The 24,036-nt window shown below is 37.2% G+C and overlaps 1 protein-coding gene across 1 annotated transcript in view; it reads right to left on the bottom strand.

Moving 5' to 3' along the window:
• Nucleotides 1–6,406, bottom strand: part of DPYD (dihydropyrimidine dehydrogenase) — a 314,495-nt gene extending 308,089 nt beyond the window's left edge. The window contains exons 1-2 of the mRNA XM_027880005.1: nucleotides 6,305–6,406; nucleotides 5,522–5,632 (exon numbers count right to left, since the gene is read on the bottom strand). Coding sequence (XP_027735806.1) covers nucleotides 5,522–5,632; nucleotides 6,305–6,391 — 198 coding nt within the window. The 5' untranslated portion in view covers nucleotides 6,392–6,406. The remainder of the gene's footprint in view (nucleotides 1–5,521; nucleotides 5,633–6,304) is intronic.
• Between the last annotated feature and the right edge of the window lie 17,630 nt (nucleotides 6,407–24,036).

Genomic DNA, 24,036 nt, shown 5'->3' with positions numbered 1-24,036 from the left:
AAAGGTAAACTATACGTTTAGATTATAAATATAATTGAGTTGATTTCCTTTAATAAGTGTTCTTTATTTTAGAATATTTGAGATTATTTTTTATTTATAAATATAGAATCTTTCATCAATACATGTCTAGAAATGGACAAATTATTCACTGAAAAGGCATTTGTTCATTAAGGTTCCTGATTTCAGGCCTTAGGTGAACGGGGTTTCATATCTACTTGTTTCCAATTTGCACTATTTCTGCTTCAACCCATCAGTTATTTGTGAAATGTTAACTTGATTATTCTGTAAGCATGATACATGATTAGGCACAAAAATCACGTGGCATTTTTCCACCTCACTGGAAGGCAATACTTTGAGTAACAAACTCATTATAGCTGAGAAAGGATCATCTTGTTTACAGGTTTTTCTATGCAAGCTTGGACATTTGTAGATCAAGAGGTATTTACAAACCTTTTTTCAAATAATTCCTTTTTTCCAGATGCTTATATATAGCAGTGACAGCCATAGAAATACTATCAAAGTGAAAAGCAGTTCGAAGTTTTAGCAAGTACTTATTACTACTGTTTCAAGGGAGTACCTTTGTCCCCTGAATTTAAAGAGCAACATGAGCTGTTATATCTTGCAATAAATTGCAGATCTCATTCTCCGTCATTAGCACAAAGCAATCTGGTAGCTGCATGTTAAGGTTGCACAGAAAAAAACAAGGTGAAGAATTTGTTTCTTTTTAATGGTTGGAAAGAACTACAGTACAGTTAAAGACTCTTGTCCAAAGTGATGCCCCTGCAGAAAAAAAAAAAAAAAAAGCTGAGCTTTAAAATTATTTTGTTCATGGAAGAGGAGAAGCTCTTATTGCACAATGCTGATCAGGCTTAGCACATGTAAGGACAAAGAACAATGTTACTGCTGCCAGAAAATCAATACTGTTACAGGCTAAGACAATTAGCTACAAACCAATTTAAACCCCATTTCCTTTTCTCCCTCCTTGTCTTGTTGAAATATTTCCAATACTTCCATATGGAGCAAATATTACTATTATTTCTAAGTGCAGAAACTGAAGTCTGAATACATAGGGTGATCTACTTCAACTTTTCACCTATCCCTAGTAGGTAACTCAAAAGGTTTCATTACCAAAAAAAAATACTGGACTAAAACATCCCACTGAATCCTCCAGTGACAAGTGAATTTATAAAATTTAAGGAGGTGAATTTCATTTAAATGACAAACATGCACATGTACAAGGTAAAAGCAGAACTTGTCCCATAATGCTTAGAAACCCCATTCATAAAGCAAGGAAATCAGTGTAGGGGGTGCAATGCAAATGTACACAATGTGTGCCCATCTATTTTGTGATCTCTATGTCAGTAAGCATAAAATACACACAGAAATGGAATTAAAGAGAGTTGGAAACCATAAATAAAAAAATTAATCAGAAGTCTTAGCAATCCTGCACTGTACAGGAAAGCCCTGAAATCAAAGCAAATCCTCAGTTTCCACAGTTCATTCCTTGGCTTTTGTTTTATCTGTAAATCGATGACCTAATCAGTTCAGTAATTTAATTACCTGGGAAGCATCATCTCCTCGGATGGTAAGATTGATGCAGAAATAGACAACAGGTTAGCAAAGGCATACAGAGCTTTTGGTAAACTCCATAAAAGAGTTTGGCGAAACAAACACCTGAAGAGAAGTACAAAGATCAGCGTTTACAGAGCCATCGTACTGTCTACTCTTTTATTTGGTTCTGAATCATGGGTCATTTACCGCCACCACTTACGCCTCTTAGAACGATTCCATCAGCGTTGCCTCCATACAATCCTAAACATCCACTGGACTGACTATGTGACCAACACCTCTGTCCTTGAACAGGCAGCAGTCACGAGCATTGAGGCCATGCTGCTGAGAACTCAGCTGCGTTGGGCAGGGCACGTCTCCAGGATGCAGGACCATCGCCTCCCTAAGATCGTGCTTTATGGGGAACTCGCCACTGGCTGCCGCAAGAGAGGAGCCCCGAAGAGGAGATACAAGGACTGCCTGAAACAATCCCTCAGCCTTGGCCATATCGATCACCACCATTGGTCTACCCTGGTCTCCAATCAGGAGGCCTGGAGACACACCATCTATAATGCTGCTGCTGCTTTTGAGAACACACACAGGATCACTCTCGAGGAGAAAAGACAATGCAGAAAGAATCGCGTCTCGTCGATATCACCTGGGGAGTCTTTCTGCTGTACGTTCTGCAGCCAGACTTGTCTATCTCGCATTGGTCTTTTTAGCCATCAGAGCACTTGTAGCAAGCGTGGGTAGAGCCCTTCTCAAATCTTCGTTCACGAAGCCCAGCCATGATGACCTAATGTAATCTAAATTTTGCAACCTTCTTCAAGATTTACTATTAGCACAGCCATTTCAAAACTCTTCTACTTCTAGTTTCTTCTGAACAGGAGCCTTTGTTCCCCCAGATAGACTAGAGGAATCTGTTTATAATACTTTTCAACATGACTCAGAAAAAACAAGAGGTCTAACACTGTTACTGAGGGTGACACTGCAATAAAGAGTTTTCCTACTTTGATATATATCTCTGAGTTAAAAATTCTGAAGGAAAGCTGACTAATCTTGCACTTACATCTATAACTTATTTTTACAGTAAAACTTGGTTGCTAACATAGTAAATAAACAATAGAACTCATCGAACACATAATTGAACCTTTCTTTAGGAGAATATATTTCCAATGCTGAGGAAACACTGACATTCACTTTCCACTTCAGAACTCATTAAATGGGCAATCCAAAGTGTCTCAGAGCAGGCTAGGAGTTAAAATTTCACTTGTGTAACTATTCTGAGGAAATATGTAAGTCTGCCATCTGGAAGTTTATTAGACATTACAAAGTCACTGTGTGCATGCCTCAGCAGATGCAGCTTTTGTTCAGAGTTTTGAGGGCTGTTAATTTAATTAGTCTTGTATTTTCATACACCCACCTTCCTGCAAAGGCAGCATCAGTACAGCTTTAAAACAATCCAAAGCTAAAAGCTAAATTCAGATTTTAAGGAAATGGAAGCTAGTTCATAAGGACTTCAAATAGAGCTTGATCTGTTCATTAGCAGAACTAAACATTACTGCCAATGGCTTTTTAGACCAAAACAGAAAACTGCTCAACACATCCTTCCTACATTAGCTTTCTTAATTTAAGAAGGTTAGGAAAGGATTCTACTATTTGTTGGTTTTTGGTTGGTCTGTGTTTTGTTTTCTTTATTAAACCCCTCAACAACAGTGATCTGGAGAATGCAAAAAATCTCTGATTTTTTCCTGACGTCTTTTATGTAATGGGAGACCAGACAAATATTTAAGTTTGATTCTTTCAGGGCTTTTTCTGCCAGAATATATCTGAGCGAAGAAATGTTTGTCTGTTCTAAAAACTAGGATCATTACTCGCCTTAAAATAAGGACTACCTCTTTACAGTTTCTTCTAGAACTCTACATTTATAAGAACTACCTGTGATGAAAGTAGTTACATCTGTCCATGTACACATTTGTTTCTTTCTAATCCTTTAAGCTGCAACCCATGAGCAGAACTCTGTCAGTGCAGGGTCCTAATAACTGCACAGATCTCCATGCAGTATTGCAGAACTATAAAATCAAGTTGTTTATTAGACTGTAAACCTATGTCAAAAAAATCATCCTGAAATATTTTACAAGGATCAGAATTTCTTTCAAGTGAAAATCTGGACAAGGCACACAAGCCAGCAATGACACTAAATCAGTGGTGTTTGCATAGCCCAAAAAGCTCAGGCCTTGGGGATCCAAGAACATTGGAGACACTATGAGGTACACACATACAGCTAACAGCAGGACAACAGGAAGAGAGACAACTTCTAGAAAACTATGCACTTTCACAATCAACAGCAAAACCTTCAAATATCAAACAGTTTTTAATTAAATTGAATACAAAAATCAAACAAGGCTGACATGGAGAAAAGCTCAGAGATTACTAAGAGTGATTTAAAAGCCTAGATGATTTGGAAAATGTGCATTAACACATCCATTAGTTAAGTGTGTACATTGTAGTTTAACTAACTAGGATAATTTACATTGGAACAGCTAATGAGGTTACTACACAGATACCCAGCTGTCCTGTTGCATGGATACCTGAGCTCCCTGACAAACAGTTTCTGAAAAGAGAGGAGTTTGCAGCACAGTATTGATTTCAGGTCACCTGAAAACATGACGATGTAAACTGCAGCTGGCCAAGAGTCGCTTGCTAAGCAGTTGAACTATCTGTGCAGCAGGTAGACACTTGTGGGAAATACCTGCATCAGACATCCCAAACTAATTGTTCCTGCTCACACAGAGAAGCTTTTCCTGTACATTAGTTTCCAGTTATTATAATATTATCTAAGCCAATAAATACAAGAAAACAGGAATATTAGCTATAGTAAGAAAGAGATTCTTATAATCAGTGCTACAAATCAGTGCTACAAACTAAGAATACTGCTGAAATGTTAAGGATACCCGGGGTTGCTCCTCCCAGCAAATATTTGTTAATCATACTGGATTTCATGGTTTTAAGAAACTGAGGAACTTTGTGGCATTTCTGGTTTGGTTCATGTGTTGTTGGGTATTGGGTGGGATACTTTTAATTACAAACAAGTATCAGTTTCCTACCTGAATTGTCCTGCTTAACAGGAAAAGGTGTTTTGACAACACTATGAAAAGATAACAGTATTATTATACCCATAAGGGAGATAGTTTGTAGATGTAGTACTCTATTTTTAAAAATTCCTGCATTTAGAGGATTATCTAACGTAATCTGTAGGAAGACACTACAGACCTTCTAATCAGATGAGAGATCAAAGAGACAAAAGTCTAACAGGATTTTACAAATATCACACTGAGACTAGGAATTCAAATACTTAGAGAGAAAATTATGATATCTAATGGCAGAAATACTTTATAATGAAAAAATATTTATTCTAAAATCAACTATTTCCTGAAAAATACAATGTACAAAATTTAAAATCCAGAGCCATGTTTTAATCTAAGATTTATGTATTTTTTATATATAAAACAGATACACATGACAGGTTCCCCTATTTCTGTAGCAAAATAAAATCACCTTTAAAAGGCTTAGAAAGGATAGTGAAGTGCTGCTCTGTCCAGTGTTATTCTAGGAAAACAGAAAGAAAAGGAGGAAGTGGCAGAAGATGCAGCTGATGCTGACTACTCAGGAAAGTTCAGGGGCTCTGCATGACTCAGGAGCTGATACTTGAGATGGATCAGACTCCATTAAAAAAGGTAAAAAGTTGTATCAAAGACTTACTAAATCACGAAAAAGTAAAAAAGTATGACATGCAATAGGGTCTAAAAAATAGATAGCTCATCACAAAGTAACTTTATCTACAGAAGCAAACTAGAAGCCAGATTTGGCTACTGAAAAATGCAAGATACTCCAGTTTCTCTCTCACACAGCTGTGATTTCAGCCTCAATGACTTATTGCATGTTCGAGATGCAATAATGAACATGCTCTTACCGAACAGCTTTTGTCAGAATTCCTTTTCCATTGCTTCTTGACTTGCTTCTTTTCTGCAGTTGAATGAAGAGTTGCATGTGTCTGTTTTCGGGGATTTAAGGCCAGAATGTTCTGTAGAAAGACAACAGAAAACATTAAAGTATAGATAAAATTTCCATAGAAGTTCAAAGCCTCTTAAATCGCACCTTACACACTTATTTATAGTGCTATGCAAAACCAAAACAATTATTTAACATTTCAGCCCAACGACATACTAATTTCTTTAGATTCACATTGTGCACACAACTTAGATTATGAATATTTAAAGACATTTCTAGGACTACTAGAAAACAAAATTATATTTAATGGTCTTAATAATGGTTTCCATTCCCATGGATATTTTTTATGTACAGCATATAGAAACACATAATTCTGCTTCATTATATCACTCCAAGTAGCACTTGTAAACCAAAATAAGCAAAAACATTTTAAAGGATCTGTTTCATTTTTGAGTGTTTCATCATTTCAGTATAAACTCCAGCTCCCCCTCACAATAATTTGCTTCACCTATTGAGCTGATAAGCTAACTCATTTATCATAAAATGCTTTTATTTGCAAGGATACAAACAAATCTCAGGAATATAGCCACACTTTTAAGTCATAATGGTGATCTGACAACAGGTAGAATGAAGTTTTTAGTGTCTTTCACTGTATTAGTGTAACTCAACAAATTAAATCTGCTTTTTGAAACCCAACCTTTTTTTTCAAATCAGGCAAGTGACAGGTTTCCACAGCAAAAGCGACCTCATTTAATGTAAGGGTTGAGTGTGAAAGGCACGCAAGAGACAGATCCAGACTCAGGTCTGTGACAGAGAACCAAACCAGGCACATTGCTGGTTGTAACTCCTGGAATTAGCTTTGTAAATCTGCCTTTAAAAAACATGGACTTCACTATGTGTCTGCTTATTCTGTTACTCTGTGTCAAAGATGTGCAAGACTGACCTACAGAAATGGAGACTGAAGGTGATGAGTACAATGAGGTTATGAATATTATATCAAGATGCTTCCTAATTTTAAAAGTCTGCTTGAGTGGGTGATAATGATGAAATAGTAATCTGTTGTACTAATATTTTATTGCACTGACATTTATGGGGACTTTTTATTTTAAATGTGAAAGAGTAATTTTCTATTCAACTGCTTAATGCTTTACTCTGCCCTGATTGGTAATCCATTTTTCCCCATAAACCAGAAATCTCACCTACTAGAAAATTCTACCTGCAAACAACAATATAGCCCAATGCAGTAACTCCCAGCTTGCCTGAAACCCAAAGACAAAAGTGGGTTACAACATTCAAAAAGGTATCGACTATTTAGCAGCCTATATGCTGCTGACTTTCAGAAAGAGTTAGAGAGTGTTACTGGATGTGCTTCTGCAATTCCAGCAGTAAAGACTCTGTTCCATTTCTAGGTGTTCCCCAGCTGAGTACCTCAGGCAAGATGTGGGCAACCAAATGCATTCACTGGTGGTTTATGCCAATTTATTTCACTCTTAATTAAAACAGAGAAGGGACATCCACATAAGGGATGTCATTTGCAGCATCTCAGTTGATACTTTAATTTCTCAGGATAATAAAACTCAAATGTTGGAGCACATCTGACTGTTGAGTAGCCAAATAACAGAAACCAGGCAGTAGGTTCTGAATCACACAGAAACTTCAGCAAAATTTTGTCTACTCTCTTTTGTAATTGCTTAATGCTTGGCCATGAATATTATAATTATTTTAGCAAACTGAAATGAATTGCAAATTTCTAGCAATAAACTGTAACAGATGTACTCCACTGGGTACAGCACCAGTTGGTTTAAAACATGGAACAAATGGCGGGGCAAGCCAAGGACGGAAGAATCCCCATATGTTTGCTCCTGTTGGAATTCTGCACCAGGAGCATGGCTCCAAGCGCAACAGTTGCAGAAATCCAAAAGGACTACATAGCACAGCATGTCCCAGAATTAAATCTGAAACAAAACTGGCATAGAGAATACTAAATCACATATACAATATAAAAACTGCTTTACTCCCACTACCTAAATTATATACTACCTGCCTAAATCTTGGATTGCTGACCAAAGTGGTTGCTCTAGCTAGAGATCTCTGGTGTTTAAGAACAACTCAGATGTTAACTGCCTGAATGGGAAAGTAATGTAAATGTTTCTGGGTCTGTTGAACTGTCAGAAATGAAAATCCGTGAGGGTGTTTTCTTCCTATTCATTTCATTTCCCTGGTTGGTTTTTCACAGCTTATGGCTAGTCAGACATTTAGTAAATTTAACAAATAAATTCAGATAGGTCAGACAGTAAGAAGAAAAATTACTGAGAAGAAAGTTCTACACTCAGTATTGCAAATAACAACATATGCACAAAAATAAACCACTCTGGACATGCAAGAAAGGAATCCTGAGATCTCCAGTCTCTCTAACACACTGGTCATCCAAGCAGGGTGAGAGCTGCTGGTGAGATGAATTATTTGGGCTTCTGCAATCTTGCCTGTCTGAATCCCATGCTTATTCTGCTACATAAATTCTCATTCTTGCCAGATGAGCTGTTGATCTCTCCAGATGTTGAAAGGGCAAGACTCAAGTTCCCTAATAGAGGATGCAGGCACATAATACACCTCTTTTCAAAGTACTCTGAACTTTGGATTTCCCATTAAGATGCTATTTGTATAGTACCGTTGAACCTGTGACTTATATCTTTACAGTTTTACATAAATGGTCTCATTTATTTCATTAAAATAGGTGTAAATCCATTATTATTAATGGCTGCAAATCAGAATATAACACTTCTATATTTGCGCAGAAATGTATTTAAGTTGATGGAGAAAGAAATGGGGCTATGAGTAAGTACACAGATGCACATGGTGAGTTTGTGACTCGTGGCACAGCTGCACAACATGCATAGTAGAATTAAACCCACAGCTTTGCAGACTGCTGACGATTAGGGGCACCACCAAAGAATTATACTTTCTTTCATTACCTCCATAGATTATTCTGAAGACCTCACTTTGAGAAGAAATCTGAGTAGCCTGTCTACAGAAAACAAACAAATATATTTTGCAGATGACTCCCTCAAATTACCCTAAGGAATTCCTTTAATAATAACTCATGACAATGACTTCTTCAAGTCTTTTGAAATACAACAATTATAAGTTACAAAATATAGAAGAAGGGTTTGATTTCTGAATACATCCTCTTCTAAAAGGGAACATATTATATTATTATTACATGACTAATAGATATTAAGGTTGCAAGTATCCTAAAATGCAATAAACTACTCATATGTAATGTACATTGAGAACAGCTAGCATGTATAAGTCATAGCTACAGTTTTTACATTTTGAGAATTTAGTGACAAATGGTTATGTTGATCTATGCCAACAGTAATATAGCTTCTGAGAATAAACTTACCATAAGCTATTCATTAGATGCTTATTGCTTCACTTCTACTTTAAACTGTATGATTAACAAGTCTACACAAAAAATACTAGCTCTAATTTTCACTATCATCTATTAATGAAAAGGCTGTAAAAGTTTTAAAACAGCATATTATATCACAGTGAGTAATTTATAAAAAATTTGAATTAATATTACTCCAAATAAGTGATTTCAAAGCAGTCACTCAGGATAGAATACACCCTCCAGTTGGGAGTCCTGTTTCTGATGCAGCACTTTCGGTTAAATCAGGGCAAGTCTGGCACTTGCTCCCCAGTGATGCAATGGATTTCTGGTAAAGACATTTCATTTCACTTTTAATTTCATTAAAAGTGTCACACAACATTTTATTTCCATCTCATAAAGCCATCCTTTTCCTGAAATCAGAAGAAGCTATTGCAAATTAAATCTGATTCTTTATATTTTATTTTGCTGAATATGCATTTAATTAAGTTATGGAAGCACTATGCTTATTGGGAATGCTCCAAAGTCAAGAGGGACAGGGGAGGCAGGCAGAGAGGGCATGTTGTTAGGAAAAACAGTATAATTTAAATCACAGGTGGGACTTCGGTAACTTCAAGGCAGTCCTCAAAAAGTCCTGCTAGTCTAGCACTGTCTTTTTAAACTATATGACATTAATTCAAATTTTGAAAGCTTTTCTTTAAAGCACTGTGTTGTGAAATCTTTGGATTTTTTTTCTTTTTTTCTTTCTCTCCCCCAAAGTAACAATCTTAGCAAAGTGTCCTGCTTACACAGACATCGTCCCCTACTCAAAACAGTAAGTTTGGAAAAAATTCCTCTGCTTCTGGAAAGCCTCCTACTGAAACCTATGAGTTGCACCAGGAGTATTTAGTCCTTAGTAATCCTCATCTTTGTTACTGGTAATTCAAAGTCAGAATAAGGATCAGAAAAATCTATCTGCAGGCTCTGTCACAGGTTGTGGCATTAAAACTGTGTAAGCTTCTTAAGAAGACAAAATAAAAATTTGCTGGTTTCATGGATTCTCTCCACTTCCCCTAGTTTGTTGGGGAAGTTTCTTACAAATAGCCCCAAATCACCTGCTCAAGTTCACCACAGATCGATACACGTACAGTCACAATGAAGCTGTTGAAAATGTAATTGTTTACATGCAGACTATGATCATGGGCATGTGTTATTCTCTTTGTTTTAGCATATTGCACACTTACCTAGCCCAAACCCTGCAATACAAAGGTTATATCCTGACTTACTCCAGTTGCTTCACAGAGCCTCCGCAGCTAAACTCTTTTATACACATCCATTAAAATTCAGGAGGAGCCTAGGCATGCTAGGGAATGCATGCGGAGAACAATTTAACCCACCCCATTCCATTAATCTACCCAATTTCCTTAAAAAGAGTTGTAATCTCCCTCACAGCAAGTAACATTAAATGTATTGAAAGATACATATGTTCACCAAGTGAACATAATGAGAACATATTTATTTTTTCTAGGAGTAATGAGCATACTAAACAATTCATTTCAAAGCTATGCAAGTGTTAATTCACTGACAGAAGCAAGTACCTGGGGCTTTTCTGCTGATATTTTCTAGTATATCTGAACATGAAACTAATTTTATAACTGTTATTTAGTCAAAGGCCAAAGAACTTAAGATAGAAGTATTTGTTTTTAAAAGATTAGATGACCCAGAATAATGACCAGTGTTTAAAAATCATGTCAGTGACGAAAAAGATGACCAAGACAAGAATTCCTTCTTTAATATCTAATTTGAATTGCCTAGTTCACATTTTACATCTACTGTGCCTCTCAGAAGGCTGCATGAAGCACAGTTAGATGCAGCCTATAAAGTCCCTAACTATCACAGGTGAAAGTTTCATTGCCAAATCACCAAAAGCATGTTCTAGTCGTAGAAGAGCTTGTAAGATTAGAAGATATACAAGATTTTAAAAAATAAATACCTATGGTGTCAAGTCTTCCAGAAGTCAGCCCTATGTAACATTTCATTATTGAAAGAATAAGGGAAAACGTTGTGAATCTCTCCCCCATGCTAATGTATGACAGAATATCCCATAAATTGATACTTGTGTCAAATGTGTATTTCCTTACTCAAGATCTGAAGAGAGTCTTTAGAAACAATTTATATAATCTAGCTGATAATGTATTTTAGGAGTTCATCCAAAAATTTCAGAAAGGTGAAAAGACTCTGCTTTCACAGTAGTTCAAGCCTGGTTTAATTGTGAGGCAACAAAGGCCAGAGAAAGCTCAGTGAAATGTGAAATGAGTGCAGATGCCAGGGGAACAGTGTGGTCAGCCTTTGGAGAATCCAAGGGAAACCCTCAAAGAATTATTTGTGTATTACCAGATATATTTTCTGTTACTGAGACAAATGGTTGCACATGTGGGAAAAGTCCAACTTACTGCAAACCCATTTTATTGCAATATATCAGTGGGACAAGGTATAACCCTCTTTTCTTTTAAAAAGGATAAATTCTCCAGGTGGTCCTTTCTGTCCATGCCTGAGAAACAGCACTTTACACTATAATGATAACTACAGACCAGAGTCCTCAAAGTCCAGAGAGCTGGAAGATAGGGCTCCACTTCTTTGGACAGACAACCAGCCTACGAAGCAGTGCTAAAAGAGCAGTAGCACTGAAGTCTCCTGTGAGACAGGGACTGAGAAGCCAACAGGCTCAAGGGGTTGAGGTCTGACCCTGAATCCTGGTGTGAGATTGAGCAGGGAGAGCTCAAACACACCTGGAAAAATACTCAACTTTTAATCAGAACACTGATTTCTTCTTTGAGCCACACAAGCTCAGGATCTCAAGAAAGTGCAAAAACTAAGGCCAGTGGATGATCTTGTGATAAGCATACACTAGTTGTGTATGCTTACATGCAAAAAACCTTCTCGGTTTCTTGCACTCCTTACATACCCTCAAATATTTAGGGAGAGTAAGACCATTTACCCTACTCATCATAGCATGCCAGTATCCTAGAGGTGTAGTCCTAGATCCATTACTAGATACTTAAAAAATGGGATTTTCAAAACAGTTTTACCACAACAAATTTTCATGGTCCCCAGATTTCCCTGCAGTTTGCAAATACTAAGTCTTAGCCAAACAAGCAGTTTTCTAAATCACTCCCACAAAAGTCAGGAAAGTCTTAGATACGAGTTAACAAAAGTGCACTTTCTGTTACAAAAGCAAAGTTAATGCATAACAGATTAACAAAGCAGCAAAATTACACAATTCTAAACATGGTTTACCTAATCTTGTTGATACCTTAACTTTCAGATTAAGAGCTTGATTTCTCTAACTCAGCAATGCATTTGTGCTAGGTGTTACTGTAAATTCTAAAAGGTTTATTAAAATAAAAAACAAGAAGAGTTACTTGTTTCCCTTAGATACCAACCACTCTCCTCTATGGGAAGAGCTCTGGGTGGTAAATTACACTGCTGGTAACTCTGCATGCTACCTCCTTGACACAACTAATCTCTGCTCAAGTGCCTTAACCCTCACAGGGAAAACTAAAGCGAATACCCACCCTCCGTGCTTTACTTTAAGTACTCAAGTAGTACTAGTATTCAGTGAATTATTCATGCGTTTAACAAGCACATATACATCAAAACCATACAGTGCAAAGCAGCCTCAAATTTCTCCATAACAAAAGATCAGTTCTGAGGCTTCTCCCTACTCTGTGATAAGATCATGTTTTCACACTTTAAAAAATACACCACATACAAAAATATTAGCCTCCACATAGCACATTCAGAAAAGGTGTGGCTGAGCACAGCTCTTGTAGATTTACTCAGAGTTGATTTCACTATTATAATTTTAATTTGGTGCAGCTATCCTTCTCTACACATATATCTAACATTTTAATATTTATTTCTCTCTAACAGGACTTTCTTTAACCATCCAACCAATTGGTTAAGTGCAAAAAAAACCCCAGAGCAACTCATGTCACACTCTTGATTCCTAGCTTCACGAATGCTGTTACATTAGAAGCAAGCACATGAATGATCTCCAGTCTGCAAAACCCACTATGCCCAAAGTTACCTTTTTTCATCTTCCTAACAAAAACATATTCCTTCTTTATAAATAAAAGCTTAAAGCTTCAGAAAATACTAGGTTTGTTTCACAGGCATAACAGAGGTTTTTGGTTTCATCACTATAAAACTGATCCATGTCTCGACTTCTTGCACATCAAATTGCTCTGTTACATGAGGAATACAAATGTCATTTGCTAACTGCTCATTCACACAGAGAGTCATTTAATAAACGGATCACAGCAAAAAGGTTCATTATCATACACATACATTTACACCTCACTTCTATTTTTCTACAAGCAGACAAAAAGACCGAGAAAGAAAGCAAGCTCAGTTGGTCTTGGAAAGTAAACTTAGTGCCAAAACCAAAAATAGGCCACTGTATCCCAATAATTGAACCTCCCAACTGGACCCTCAGTTGTGGGTGTTTGCTTAACCAATACCCAAACTTGCATTAGAAACATGTCAGCTCATGACAGGTGAACGCTCTACTAAATTTTGATCACAAGAGAGAAATTATCAAAGTTATTACTGCCTAGGTTTAATCATTGGCAAAATCAGCAGAACTAATTTTAGCTGAGCAAAGCAATGTTCTGAGAACTCGGTTAAAAGGTGATTTTCAAAGTCCAATAAAAGAACTTGAAATTCAAGGATAAGAGTGACAATATACATCCAAAAGATCTAGTACATTCAGTGCTGGAAATACATGTGAACATTTGTATTTGTTCCAAGAACATGCCAACTATCTATCAGTACTGACATTCTAAGTCTGTTGCAACATGAAGAAGTAACAAGTAAACTTACCTTTGTGCAACTAGCGTGCAAACTTCTACCAAAATTTCAGTAGCAACTGTTAAATACTTTGGTAAAATACAAAACTAGCAATGGAACTATTGATTTTCTAGTAATTTTTTGTATACATCAGAGCATTCTAATCAAAAGGGAAAAAAATATTCGGCATCTAGAAGCAAAACAGAAATGTGAAGGATTTGTTAACTGCACACTATAAACAATAAGGGTTTAATACATGAAGTCACATTTAAAAATAATATTAAATGTCTGATAATTGGGAAGAAAAAAAAAAAAAGAAACCCAACATAACCCACAGCCAATTTTCAAGCAACAAAATTTGATGCCATGCAAGTAAGGCAAGAGGAAACTTGCCCTTTTCCCCTTCTCCTTTTACAGTGTCTTTGTCTTCTTTTGCAGAAGAACACAGTGACACCTTTAAGCAAAGAAATGTGATATTCTATAAATACACGGGGATCACATGCATTATAGATGACAATGGAATATAAACTGACAACAGGAAATACAAAGGGATTCCTTGGAGTTCTTCACTCTTACAATTTTGATTTTTAAATCTTATTGACATTAAATACGGATGAAAGTGTGGGATGGAGGCAGAGGTGATAATCAGATTAGGCTGCCCAGTCTAAAAACATGCCAGTAAACATTTCGATTCTGATTTATCATACTTTGTCCCAGGCTTATACCAGAAAACTTATTTTTAAAATACTTTATAAAGGGTTTTGTATGTAGTAGCACTATTTTCCAACTCTTACTTATTAAGCAAAATTGCATCTCTGCTGTGAGTCCTCTAAACAGGGAAGAACTAGTATTTTTATCATTTTAAGGTTTTCTAAAATTATAGTGAAGTATTTTTCCTATAAAAATACTGTAATGCTTCTGAAGCTGTGGATTTCAAGCATGAAAGTTAAGATATTTTAACCTTTTTTTAAACTTTCAAAAAAAATTAATTCCCATCTTGATGACAGGTCAAAGTTTTCTTTCCAAGACTACAAGATACAAGACCACATAGCTATCATTCACTTAGGATTGAAATATTAACAAACACTTGTCTCAGATCAGCATCCCTTTGTTTGTGGTTTGGTATAAGCAGGAGCACATACTGCAGAGTAAAACAAGTAATGTTATTTAGAGATGATGCAAAGGAAAAGTATGCAGGTAACTGTTCTGTAAGTGCTTTAATTATTTTCCTGCTCTTCTGTGCCTGATGGCTTCAGAAATGTGGCTTTAGTTTCTACCTCATAGAATCATAGAATGGTCTAGGTTGGGAGGGACGTTAAAGACCAGCTTGTTCAAACCCCCTGGCATGGGCAGGGATACCTTCCACAAGACCAGGTCGCTCAGAGCCCCATCCAACCTGGCCTGGAACACTTCCAGGGATGGGGCAACCACAACTTCTCTGGGAAACCTGTTCCAGTGCTTCACCACCCTCACAGTACCGAATTTCTTCCTAATATCTGATCTGAACCTACTCTCTTTCACTTTAAAGCCAAACCCCCATTTCTGACCCCTGCATGCCCTTGTAAAAATAAGTCCCTTTCCACCTTTCTTGTGGGCCCCCTTTAGGTACCAAAAAGCTGCTCTAAGGTCTCTCCTGAGCCTTCTGTTCTGAACAACCCCAACTCTCTCAGCCTGTCTTAATAGGAAAGGTCGTCCAGCCTTCTGATCATTTTTTTTGCTCTCTCCTGGACTCACTATAACAGGTACATCCTTTTCATGCTGGGCACCCGAGAGTTGGATGCAGTACTCCAGTGGGGTCTCACAAGGGCAGAGTAGAGCAGGAGAATCCCTTCCTTGGACCTGCTGGCCACACTTCTTTTGATGCAGCCCAGGATATGGTTGGTTTTCTGGGCTGCAGGAACACATGGACAAGTCAAGTTGAACCTCTTTCACCTGACTTTAGGTCAGTTCTTCTTTTAGCTATTATTTGCTCCCATTTCCTGAGAGAAGGTCTGCATTCACAGATAGGTGAGTTTTGTACATAAGGCAGGTGGTTAGCACCAGAAGTGAAAGTCAGATGCCGAATTAAGCTTCTTCTCACAGCACCTGAGGAAGGGATTCACAGCTGCCAATATGCCAAGCAGGGCACACTAGCTGAGTGTGACAAAACGCCAAACAGACAAGAGGAACACAACCACAGCAGTTGTTCTCTCCTGGACTTACACATCAACTGGCAGCCCCTCACACGCATGCCTCCAGGATGATGGTTCTCAGTCTGAAACTACCTAAATTTAAACACCTCCACTCAAATGCATGAGTTCCCTAGCTTCCATCTGAAACAGGGAGAAAGGGGAAAGCGTCACAGGTAATTACAAGAACAAACCCTTTTGTGTAACAGTCTAATTATTACTGGAGTCACCTGGGAACAACAAGACCTTCATCCCCATGTTCCTGCCTTGCACTGCACAGGATGGATGGCAAACCTGGATGAAATTCAACTTTCAGCTAAGATGATAAAAGCGAATCAGAGAGCAGACATGATAAAAACACTGCTCCAGCACGAAAAGAGTTTTGACCCAACTCTCAAGCCTGCTTCTGTATTTTTGACAAAAGGGTTCATTAATTAAGTGCGTGGAGAATATTATGCTGGGAGTTAAAAACTATCTAACTTTGTTTTTGAGCTAAATACTTCTTGGTGTTCCTGAATCAATTCATCTTATCTCCTGGTGCCAACATTTAGCAGTATGCAAGCTACTCTGCTTTACATAAGACGCAGGTTTTTTTCTACAGTCTTCTGGAAACTATTTCTTATCATGTCCTATCCTAAATAAAGAGAACTGACCCTTTAGCAGTCAGTAGTATTGGTTACTGCTGACATTTTAGTATGACTGTAGATATTTTGAGAAGAGATAATATTTTTTTTTCTGTTCTGTATTCATTTCATTTCTCCATTTTATCACCAGCATCCTAGAACAGCTTCTGTTGTGGTTATCTTGTTTGCTTTTTTTTTTCCCCCCCTCACAATTCTTTTTCACTTTCTCACTTCCATCTGTTTTGAAAAGCTATGTTTGAGATAACTAAAATCTTTTAAATTTTGCATTTTCAATTGGAGCTGAAAAAAGGGCAATATCAAACACAGCTTTAAAATGGAAACAGAATAATTCTGGGAATCACCTCTCCTCTCCCATCTTGTGTTCCTGTTATCAGCGCACACACACATCTACACATACAAGTGTGTGTGTGTGCATTTGCACAAGCCTACTTTGGTCCTCTGATTCTGAAGACTGTCAAGATTAGTAGGGTAGTGTACCTCTAAGACTGACGAACAGACTTGTTCATCAAGGCTAAGGCTAAAATTGGCTCTCATATTAACCTGTAATTATATTCCAAAATGTTACACTACATATGATATTTTGAGCACACATCCTCACAACAATTACGGGTAATAGCCCTTAAGAGTTAGTATACAGAGCTAAGTAGACACACTAAGAAGGACAGCACGCTTTAATTTCATCAATACTAAACCAAAGGCAAATTTGGTACTCGTTCCCATTTTTGCACTGAGCAGTAAATCACTGACTATTTCTTCAATACTGCTTTAATTTCGAATTAGAGTTTTCCCTAATGTGGAGGCTACACCCTATCTCACAAACCTCATTTTTAACCTTAACATGTGACATAATATGAAAACTGCTGACACAAATAATTGACTGCTTTATTATAAATAGAATATTTAGAGTTATTTTTTAAATGCCTCATAAATCCACATTAAGTCTACTTTACTGATTTCAGAAAAGATAATTTTATTTCCATAGTGATATTCCATTATCTGAGCACTTAAAAAAAAAAAAAAAAAAAACACAACAAAAAACCCCAACACTTTTCTCGGTTTTAACTGTCATTGAAATATCCTTCATATCAAGAAATTATCACTATTCACTTTCAATACAAAGCCTCTTACATTTCAGCTGTCATTTTCAAAAAATCATACTGAAAATAGTGTTTCTAAGCAGAGTTCAGTTGCAGTGTAATAAGTAATAATTTCATCAATTAGCAGTATTCAGCATCCACTGAGAGTACTCTCACTATTATTTTATTCATAGAGTCCTTTGTGGAACTAGCATACTAAAAAGATCCATTTATCCTTCAAGGTTTTTCATAAATGTGTCATACATCTTAGAAAACAATTGGTTATTATTCTCACTAAATCTAAATAACTATAATAACTTCCAGGTGTAAAACCTTTCTTTATACTTCCAGTCTTCTTTACTCACATTATGGGTCTATGTTTTTAATAACCTATTCTAACACTTCTACCTACATTCACAAATGAATTCTGGAGTTTTGCATGGATGCTAGACATGCCTGGATGGAAGACGAGTCATCTTATTGTTAATGGCAGAATAGAGTTGGGTTTCACAGAATGCCCTTCACAATCAAGGCAAAACCAAGCACTTTATAATGAGCAAGATGCTAGTATAGATGCTAACAGTGCAATGGCTCTAAAGGAAAATTCTGTGATTATTAAACTCAGCAATAGCTTACTTGCAATGCATATTTTATTCCTCTTTCCTCTAGATTCCTGCACATATTTATCAGCACTTTTCTCCTCACCCAAAAGCACACGTCCTGCCTTCTGTCCTTTCATCTCAAGACTGCAAAGGTCTCCCTTCAGAGTACAATATTATCATTCCTTAATCAACTGACAGGTGTGCGATTGGGCAGCAAAAGGTCCTCTCTCAAGAATGGGTAGGCAGGCCCATGCAGACTGTACAGCACAACAAAACAACCCCATCTTAGGAAACAGTAGCCCAGTTTTCAGTGATGCATCTCCTACGCAGCACCTGCTCCATTCTCTCCACATTGGTCAAATGTTTCATTGACTGAAAAAACCCTGGCCAGGACAGCTCATTCCAACAGAAGTTTCAATTTAAATAAGGCCTCTCAGAACACGGTTTAAAAAAAAAATCACAACAAACAACCAAGGCAAGTGTGCAGCAATATATTAATAAATAAACTAGGTACCACAAAGCTATCTGAAAATGGCAGAGTCCAATCTCCACAATAAGCACAAACCTAATGACATTGCATATATGACTGATACTTGAAAGAAGAGCATCCTTAGGAAGAACATATTAACTGACATCAAACTTTCAAAGCAGTTTTCAATTTTTCCACCTCATTTCTACAGTCTCAAAGTGGCGTGTACAGGTACATCAGAAAAAAACACATACACCAACAAGACGTGTGAATCAGACAGTTTGGCTGCCTGGTCACTTCTCTCCTTAATTACATATATAATTGTTTTGAACCTGAAATTAAAATGCCAGAATGCACCATGATTGCCTTTAACTGATGAATACCATCCCATCTAAATGGAAATATTTAGATTCATCGCTTAGATGCCTTTTTAATTTGCTTTCAAATAGAGTCACAGGCAAGCATGTCTGCCTTCTCCCATTTGCAGTGTTGGTGTCAAGTTGAACTGGAAAGGCCAACTATTTCAATGAACTAAAATAAACGTAATTTTAAGGTCAAGTCACTTGTAACACTTCAGATAGCAAATGTCATACTCAAAATAAAATTGAACCTTGGCTTCAGCAGAGATGAAAGGTTTGGCATTTCAAGGACTTCATTGTGTTTATCACTTTAAATATGCAAATAAAATACAGACATCAAATATATTAATATTTATCATACTAATAATGTTTTCTGAAACAACATATATAAATACTACAAGACTTATAAAAACAAAATCCTTTTATAGGTGGGCTTACTATAATTTCAAATGGGGAAGTCCCTGCAAGACCTAAAAACACTCAAAATTCCTCATTGGCTTAGGGAGGCATCTTTGACCACAGTAAGAACCCAGATGTTTCACAGGGAGGTTTAATTATTTTGACAGAGGAACAAAGTGAAATTGCCAAACTCGGTCAGCAGCACAAGAAAACAAAGATGTTGAAAAAGTAGGTAATTTCATTTGTAATTTATGATAATTACAAATTTGTAATGTTAAGAAAATACTCCTTTACATATCTTGATCTAAATAGTCCCCAAATGTACTTGCTTTGGCATTTCCTCCTCACTTTTTCTTCTAATTTTCATTGTTACTGTAATTTTTTTCCTAATGGTATTTAAAGAAGTTTGCCCACTTGAATCCCGTGTTCTTTGTCATATGCAACAACCAAAAAAAATTTGGGTATTTTGTCATAGTTGTAAGAGTCTATGAGCAGAAAAAAGTACAAAACCCTGTCTGAATCACCCATTATTTAATAAAAGAATACATCTGGGAAATTTAAAGGCAAAATGCTCTTATTTCTAAGAAACATTATTATGAGAAGAAATTCAGAGAATGTAGTTAAATTCTTCCAGTTACTTCTTTAGTTGCTTTCTTCCCCAATCACAATTCGACCTGGATATATATGACTTTTTAAAAAAATTAAATTTTGAATTATGGCCTTGCATTTGAACTGCATACAGACCAAGAGGACAAAATGCCCCCCAAGATCTGTGCAGCCAATCTCCGTTAGCACATTTCACAAACTGATGCTCTGTACATGTAAAGTTGCCAGAGATTTATGCTGTGCTGATCTGCAAGAATTCTGCCCTTAGTATAAAAATGACAGCAAATGAAAATGAAAAGACTTTGAAAAACATGCCCACACAAACACCACCCTCTGAGCTTCTGATAAGGCATTTATGGCCAAGGGTTTTCTAATCCCAAATGTTTGATTTCTTTGCCAAATCACATACTTGCCGAAGTCTTATATAAAGGCACAAATCCTGCTCTTCTCAAAGGCAACAGCACAGGATAGGGAGCAGAGTGTGTAACACTGTACTGATGAAATAAAAAAAGGAATAGAAATCATATGCTAATAAGAGGAGGGAGGTTGCCAGGCAACCAGGGAGGGAGAGAAAGCAGTTTTTGATTTGAACTCTGTGCTGTCAAAGGGTTAGCATAGCCAGAACAAACAGGACATATTCAATCCAGCTTGTCTGCAGCCACCAGGAATTTCAGCTTTTCTCAATATTTTAAATAGAAGTGTGTTCCCAACTCAGTGCCAGTTACATTTGTGTTCCCTGGGTCATTTTACTGACACTGGAAAAATGGTATAGGATAGGATGGAAAGTGGAATTTTTAAAAGTGTTAATTTTAAAAGCAGCAGCTTGTGTCTTTGGGTAGCACAAACTGCACCATGCATGCACACTGGCTGGCAGAATGAAGAGAGCTAAGCAATCTTGTGTCCAAGTAAACCACAGTCCATCAGATATAGCAGCACCTCTCTGGGTTGCACTGAGAATTGTGCAAATTCTGCCCTGCTGCTAAAACTGCACCCCTTCAAATGCATCACAAATGACTGCCCTGCATCACTGCACTTGTCATAGCTGATGGGCAAAATCCTGCCTTATGGATCTCAGCTTCCTAGATAGGCATGTAGTTTTACTTTCTTAGATATAACACTAAGCAGAGGAAAGAATAAAATTCAAGCTTGGTCTACAACATAAAATCATCACAAAATCCATTTCTGTAAAAGGAAAATGAATTTCAGTTCCTTCTCGTTTTCAGAGTTGTTAACTGCAGTGACTACTCACAAGTCCCAGCCAGGAGAAGAGGTGGGAATAGCAATTCTTATTTGAAAGACCTTCTTAGAAAAAAAGAGTAGAATGTTTAGAATGTGGAAAAAGTTGGAAGCTGAACTCATAAGTAACATTGAAACTCAAAGGTTGAAGGAAAATGAAAACCACAAGTCTTTTTTCCAACATAATCATTTTGGAGGACTTGACTGAATTTCAGTGCTACAACCTTGCAAACTATCAGCAGTAGAGGCAAAACCATACATAACTCCTTGAGCATCAACAGTATTTGCACATAAAACATGAAAAGATAAAATGTTTCATACAGAAGACTTTCCTTCCTACTCGCCAGATCAAATTTTAACCTTATCAGTAAATCATGTTCATTCCTCTAAGAGAGACATGGTAATTGTGGTCCATAATCTTCCACGAGGTCTTAGCAATCACGCTATAATTGCTGTTCCACTCGGCTAAGGGCTTGCTATAATAAAACCTCTAAAACAATGAAAAGGCTTGAGAAATTCATTAAACAAAAACAGCTAAACAGGAAGCTTTGTTTCCGCACTGATTGTTTGTCAAATGACCCTAGGAAGACATAGCCATCAATCTGGAACAGCCATCTGATCATCACAACAAGCTATAAAGCAATAGCATAAAAACAGGCTACATATTAAAGCTTCATTATGGAACGTAAAACAACTAAGAGGTATCTACAACAGAGTAACACTGTAATAATTGGGGCTTTTAAACATAAAAGTTTAGCCTAGATCAAATGAAGCTGCTTCAGCTATTTAGTCACATAACTTTTGCCTGACAGTTTTGTGAGCCATGCTAATAGAATTACCTGCTATCTTGCTGAAGGTTTCCTGTGTTTTTACAGTACTCTTTGTTTTTCAATCTCTGCCCTGCATCCCCCTTTGAGCACACCAGGCTTAGCTCTCTGACATACCTCTGTACCTGCAGTCTTTCTGTTCTCATCTATTTGATGAGAATTTGAAGGATTAACATTGCCAAATTAAGTACTCCGAAATTAATGAATGGTAAAATTGTGAAGTGTTGAGTAGAATCTTGCATGACATTACTGAGTATTGGTCTCTGTGAGCTGTGTTTTCCTGACTGCATTCCAGTGTTTCTCTGCAGTCTCTCTAGTCATCTCATTCGGTGATATTTGGGTGGTGAACACTATATAACTCTTTGCCATCCAGACTACAGCTAGTGAGAGTAGGTCTCCCAGCCTTCGTTGGTAAGGGCTGCTTCTCAGCAGAGCAGAGATGCTTTGCCACACAAACCTGAAACGACAGTAAATTAAAACCCTTCCCCCCAACATAACTTAGTGTGAAACAGCGTTATCATTCTTACAGGAGGTAGAGAGTATGTTGGCACCTCACAGATCTCACCTTCCTTCTGAATCATCTGTTGCATATGTTTAAAAGGGAGTTGGGTGTTGATGGGTAATTCCCTGCTGGACCAGCAGCTGGGTACCTAGAATGCTGTCACAGCTGTTTCCACCCCAGCACTGATATCAGAAGTGAGAATAAAGTGAAAGGTGTGAAGGGTTAGAGCCATGTTCTGAAACTGCAATCCGGGAATTGCCTCAGAATTATCAGGGTAAATTTGTGTCACTTTCACTTATAATACAATGAATGCTGTCACTATAACTGCATCAAGCTTCCTTTTCATTTAGCTTCAGACAGTATAAATGGCTCTTAAGTCATATTTTTATTGTAGAAATTATAAAACTCATCCAAGAATCTTTGTTTGTGTTACTTTAGAAGTCTAACATTTGCTGCGCTCTTATTCCTGTGGTGATGTAATCCATAGGTATAAATAAATTGCTATTGCCTATTTTGAACAAAAGCTTTACAAACAGCATTAACTTCAGGGTGCAGAGGAACGTTTCTTAAGGACCAGCCTGTGCCCACCAGGTCCTTAGTGAGGACACAGGAGGCTCCAGAAGTTCCTCAGTGCCTAATGGGCATGCATTGGTTGACTGAGTTCCTTCAGCAGCAAGCTCTCCAAAGCCACTGGTGAATGTGGAACGAGGTTATAGGCTATTTGAACAGCTCACTAAGGGTACAGACAACACACATGAACTCAAAGAACTTACCTGGTTCCAGAATCAGTTAGGGAAAAGAACTTCTCATGCTTTCTGCTGCATGTAAAGGCCACTAGGGAAGTGCTCCTGAGCTTCAAGGAAGCCTTACTGTACAACCTGCAGTTTCTATACTGTTTGAAGTAGCAGGTTTGATAGCACACTTGGCAGGTGCTACACATCATGGGCTATGACAGCAAAGTAAGCAAGTTTCACTTGTCAAGGTTATTATTCTCCCAGTTCTCCCCAATTGAACATTGCAATAATTACATACGGCTTTACACAATGATAGTAAGGAATCAGATAAAAACAAAAGGGAAGGTGAAAAAACAAAGACTTTCTTTCTCAAAGTATCACTGGGAAGTTTACATGAAGTCTGTAAACATTGCCTGGATCTTGCATGTACGTTTCACATAGTTTCACGTTACAAGTTAGAAAGGGAATGCTTTCCTTATAATGTAGATAAAGATTTAGAGAGGTAATAAATAAAAATCCAAGGCAAGTCCTTGTACCATAAATACAAGGTAGGTACTTTCACATGCAGCTATTTTTGAACAGGTTCTCTTTCCTTTTGCTTAGAGTATCTGCATCCAAGGAATATTAACAGCAC

The sequence above is a fragment of the Empidonax traillii genome, unplaced genomic scaffold, assembly GCF_003031625.1.
Source record: "Empidonax traillii isolate 1590-97213 ecotype Southwest subspecies unplaced genomic scaffold, ASM303162v1 scaffold62:size2133460, whole genome shotgun sequence".
NCBI lineage: Eukaryota > Metazoa > Chordata > Aves > Passeriformes > Tyrannidae > Empidonax > Empidonax traillii.
This window is presented reverse-complemented; position numbering and strand designations above follow the sequence as displayed.